The following is a 5,607-nucleotide window of genomic DNA, read 5'->3' on the forward strand; positions in this document are numbered from 1 at the left end:
CGGTCAACTTGTCCACTAGCCGTAGTTCTCCATATGTTCGGTCGGCGGCATATAACATTTCATAATGTTGCCACATCACTATTTTCTCTTGCCCGTTTGTGACATAGCGCATGTCCTTGGAAAGTAAATTATTCCTGAGTCCCTTCATTAAATGGGGAGTGTCATAAATATGGATAATGTTTTTGCCATTTATTTTAAAATGTTCATATGGTAACTCCTTCTGTAGCTGTTTATTTTCTTTTTTGGTGTCATTTACTAGTTCCTTGATGGCTCCAACATTTACTTGGCTCTGATCACAAACAGTATTCACGATTATGAGACCAGATTTTTGTGCGTGTTTGATAACATCCACAATAATGTTTTTTAATTCCGTTTTCTGCAAACATGTCGTAAAATAGTAGGCAATCGGTTGCTTAAAATTAAAGTTTGATTCCTTTTACCATAAATACTAAGGCGTGGTCCGCAAACGCCTTGTCACGGTTGCAAGCAAAGCCTTCCATTCTATCCTTCTGCGCATTATAAGAAACCTGCGGTTTTAATGACATCTCGTCGAACATGAGGCTGCATAATCTGTCAGATAGGTTTTGCTTCGCAACAGTTTCCTTAATTTTTTTGAAAATTATAGGGTTTATCCCCGGTCTAAGTTTTATCTGGCCCAGTAAGCGCTTCATAGCTTTTGTAGATGGTAAGGTAAAATATTTATGAAGTAATGCATAGCATTTCGGACTTTTTTTGTATACAGATAATGACAACACCTTTTCTTCAACAGTGAAGCGTCGTCCTTTTGGTGTTTTTTTCGCTTGCTGCTGCATCTGCATAAATAAATAGTCGCGCTGGTTTTGTCATGTTATTTACAATATCCTGGAATGCAGGATTGGTTGTGAGGTCTTCGGCATTTGCCAGCCTCGCTGCAAATGACTTGGATTTTTTCTGTAACCTTATTATCTCAGTACGTAGCCGCTTGATTTTTGTACGCAGTGAGATTGATTCTGCTAAGCTGGTGCTAGATGATTTTGTTTTCAGCCCATCTGAAAAACAAAACTGAATGTGTGAATTTGGAAGCATGGTTAAAAATAATAAACCGCACTGTTACAATAGAGACTATTACTGCCATGTTCTGCCGCCAGAGGGCAACATTAATTTGTTTGGTAAACCACAATGCAGTGGTTCCTAACCTTTTCAGTCCGGTCACCCCTATGACTAACTAGGTAACCTGATCTTAAACTGATTTTTATGAAAGTTGGTACCAATAGAGATAGTTTTCTGAGTTGGTACCGAGGAAGGACAAAGGATAGCTTTTATAAGATAAGATAAAAAAGGAAGCTCCGTGGAAGTATGTGTGGGTAATCTATGTATAATAAGCAAATAGTCTGTTCGAGATCCTGAAAACGGTGAAAAATAGAGATACTACTCTTAAAAATACGTGTAGTATCTCTATTTTTCACCGTTTTCAGGATACCTCATTAGTTTCGTCATGATGCCTAGAAAAATGTATTCGAAGAGAGTATTAGCACACAAAAAATATCAAAAGTTATAAACAAAAAAAGGGGAGATTAAATAGTTGTTTTTTATTTCCCCAATATCGCAATAAGTATCTGTCCTTCCTTTTCCCGAAGCGATTTTGTGCTGGCTAAAGCTATTAGAACCCTTAATTTTCAGTGATATATAAGGCTTAACATGCTTTACTTTTAATATTTTTTGTGTACATTACACGCTTCGAATACATTTTTCTAGGCATCATGACGAATGAGATATCACACGTATTTTTAGGAGTAGTATTTCTATTTTTCACTGTTTTCAAGATCTCGAACAGGCTAAAAAGGTGGATAAAAAGTAAGCTACTTAAATCATAAATTCCACGTAGAATAAGTCGTGGGCAAAAGTTAGTATACAGTGTGTAACTGGCTTGCGGGCATTTATTAAAACTGATAATAATATGATCCATTAGCAGTTGTTTTCGTGTATTAGCAAATCATATTAATGTGAATTAACAGCTTAATTAAATTTCGTATTTGCGTAATTGTCGTTACTCATATCGCTAACGCACGTGGTACAAGGCATATCATGGTACGGGGATAAAAAACTGAGACAACTCTATAGCCCGCTCCACACTCGTGCGCGAATCGCGGCGCGAAGCCGCGAACGCGAGTCTGGAGTCGATTTCGCATATCAGCGAACTAGACTCCACACTCGCGTTCGCGGCTTCGCCCGCGATTCACGCGCATAGTCTGGAGGGGGCTTATCACAAAATTACTGTCGTCCTTATCATTGCGTTCATATATGGAGGTTTTAAGTGTTTTTTGTAAACTTTGACATGATAATTTCAAAAGTCGTCAACACGTCGGGTTGTCAAAACACACCAAAAAATATGCAAAAGTGGTATTAGATTTTCTTTAAAATGGGTTACGATGCTCAAGAGCTGTTAATACACGTGGAACTGCAGCTCAAGGCTTAAGGCTTTATCGGAAACACTTCCCTAATTGACGACATCCACACAATGCTCGATTGATAACAGCGGCTTCTCAGCGAGTTCGTGAGATCCAGCCAATCGCCCCTGGTCAGCTTGAAAGCGCAATGCACGGGACCGTGCCAGTGCAAGTTGGGGAATGGATTCTCGAGCACTTCAGACAGTTAGCAAACCAACGACAAGTACCTTACCTACTCGTATTATGTGGCGTTAATGTATTATATTGTAATGTATAAAAATTAGGGGTTTGAATTTAAGTTTAATTTAGTTGGTAATAAAGTGTTTATCAATGAAACTAGTGCCTTTAATTTGGTGTAGCTATCTTAAGTGTTGTTGGTATACTTGGTATCGCTAACTCTTAAAATTAAACGTCGTAATAATAATAAACAAAGTATGAAGAGCTGTCATTAGCACTTACTTGTCAATTTACTGTGCTGACCATTGCTGGCAATTAAAATTTCGTTAGAAAGTTAATAAAGGCTGAATTTTAGTTTTTTAAGTAAATTAAGATCATGGTTAAGTTAAAGAACTATGTTACTTTACCCTGTTTCAATAAAAGCCCACTTGTCGGTAACAGACTGTATACCTATTGTATAAATGTAAATATACCTTGACCGCCCAAAGCACCTCCCGCCCATTTAGATTTGCTTATCACGCTGTAATTATGCTCCATGATTACACCGGCGCGAGCTTGAGCAGCACTCGTATCTTGAGTTATAGCTGAAAAAGTATTAAGATTCTTATTATCTATCCATTATACATACCTACTAAATAGGCAGAAATTTATGTCATGAATTTCTATCGCTTTATTGTACAGTGTTGAGTGAGGTACGGCTAAACCGGAAATAACTGAATCGAATTTGATGAAATCCGCTCGTACTCTGAAGCTATGGCTGTGGCTAAATGTCTCTGTCGCATAGAGCTGGGTGCGCCTCATGCTGCCCTCCAGTCGCTATTATGTGTTCCCTTGTTTGGGATGAGGTTGTTATTGTTACTCATGAAACCATGACATTAAGTAAAATTTCTGTGAGAATGAAATAGAGGGCAACTGCTAGAATACTCTCCTTCACATTCCATATTTTAATTGCTTAATTTTACAAAAAAACATGTACCTTTACAAGTAATTAAACAATATTAGTTAGTTGTACATTGTTGTTCAATACAATTTTCGTTGGTCGCCACTTGAGAGACATCTAGTATCGAGTAGCGGTACTGATAATTCCGCTACTCGATGCTAGATGTCGACTATGAAAATACTAATATTTTTGGTACCAAAACTGATGCATGGAGTGAGCACTCTTGTCTTACTATATTTCTCTATGGTATTATTTAAGCAAAAACCTACCTGCGGAATTGCTTTGTGTTGGTGTACTGAGACTCTGAAACTGCGGAAAGAAGGCGGCTTGAGGCATTTCAAAAACATCTGAAAATATCATTTTTATATATAAATAACGTTAGAAAAAGAGAAAATGTGGCGAGTAACAAAAAACCCGTGGTAGCCTGTTCGGTAAGGGAAATTATCGCTTACAAACAACAAACACAAACAAACAAACTTTTATCCCTTTTTAACCCCCTTAGGGGTTGAATTTCCAAAATCGCTTCTTATCTCTTGTACACTTTATATATAAATCTAACCTGGTGTGCAAATTTCAAATTTCTATCTTTTGTAGTTTCGGCTCTGCGTTGATGAATCAGTCAGTTGATGTGTCGGTCAGGACTAGGGTTGCCAGATGGTCGGGATTTGGCGGGATTCTCCCGATTTTTAGCATATGTTCCCGATTCCCGACAAAGTGAAAACTGTCCCGAAAAACAGCTTCACGTTATAAAACAATAATTTCATGTTCCGAACTGTCGTCGAGCGAGCGAGCGGCCCGCGTTGATTATTACGTTTTTTTGTTTGTTCAAGATCTCAAAGAATTTATACTATTTTCATATAAAAATGTATATGGGCAGAGCAGCAAAGGTAGTGCCAATAATGTAAAATATCGGTGTATTTAATACAATTACTTTAATTTGAATGTTTTATTTTCCCGACTTAAGTCCCAAAATCCCGAAAAATTTATATTTTTTCCCGATAATAGCGTCTTTCGATCTGGCAACCCTAGTCAGGACACTTGCATTGCATTTATATATAAAAATATAATATAAAATATATAGATTACCCGTATTGGTTGGTAATGCAGCCTGCTGTGGTGCTTCAATAGAAACTTGTTGTAAGTTTGAGGTAGAGGCTTGTTCATTAATGTTTGGCTGAGTAGCATGCGAAATTTCCAAGATGTCAACATGCCTTTGTTCTGTAAAAAGGTACAGAGATTGGTTGTTGCGCATGCAAATTTGAACCCCATACAGACTTTCATCCCTTTTGAACCCCTTAGGGGTTGAATTTCTCAAAATCGCTTCTTATCTCTTGTACACTTTATATATAAATCTAACCTGGTGTGCAAATTTCAAATTTCTATCTTTTGTAGTTTCGGCTCTGCGTTGATGAATCTGTCCGTCGGTCAGGACACTTGCATTTATATATAAAAAATATATAGATTACCCGTATTGATTGGTAATGCAGCCTGCTGTGGTGCTTCAATAGAAACTTGTTGTAAGTTTGAGGTAGAGGCTTGTTCATTAATGTTTGGCTGAGTAGCATGCGAAATTTCCAAGTTGTCAACATGCCTTTGTTCTGTAAAAAGGTACAGAGGTTGGTTGATGCTCTAATGGACGGAATAGTTCATATGACGCAATTAGCTACGTTAACCATATTTCTGTCAGCGGTACATTGCATGTAATGGCTTCTTTTCTCTAAATATCACTATAAAAATTATGCATACTGCTTTTTAAAACACGTAACAATAGTAACCTAATCAATCAGTACAGTCAGCAGCAGAAGTTGCTAAGCGGGCGAGTGGTTTAAAATGATCTGGACGCGACTTTATAGTTAAGACAATAAGAGCATGTCAAGGTAATTTCGAATACCTCGCCCGCTTAGCAACTTCTGCTGTTGACTGTACTACAAGTACCATTGCGGCTACGTGCCAGATACAGCCTAGTCGCATTTTTTGTTTTAAGTCCGACTCACGCTTGAAGCTAAAGGTACTCCTCTTTGGGACACTTCGGGAATTCGGCCACAAAACTTTATTTTTTAACTT

At 37.7% G+C, this 5,607-nt stretch overlaps 1 protein-coding gene across 1 annotated transcript; it reads right to left on the reverse strand.

Moving 5' to 3' along the window:
- Positions 1–762: 762 nt before the first annotated feature.
- LOC134677520 (uncharacterized) lies at positions 763–5,162 on the reverse strand. Its single transcript, XM_063535986.1, has 5 exons — positions 5,010–5,162; positions 4,630–4,761; positions 3,813–3,890; positions 3,077–3,187; positions 763–1,028 (listed from the first exon to the last, which is right to left on the reverse strand). Exons 3-5 carry the CDS (start codon positions 3,877–3,879, stop codon positions 763–765), a joined length of 444 nt encoding a protein of 147 aa, XP_063392056.1. The 5' UTR covers positions 3,880–3,890; positions 4,630–4,761; positions 5,010–5,162.
- Between the last annotated feature and the right edge of the window lie 445 nt (positions 5,163–5,607).

The sequence above is a fragment of the Cydia fagiglandana genome, chromosome 26 (assembly GCF_963556715.1).
Source record: "Cydia fagiglandana chromosome 26, ilCydFagi1.1, whole genome shotgun sequence".
NCBI classification, from domain to species: domain Eukaryota; kingdom Metazoa; phylum Arthropoda; class Insecta; order Lepidoptera; family Tortricidae; genus Cydia; species Cydia fagiglandana.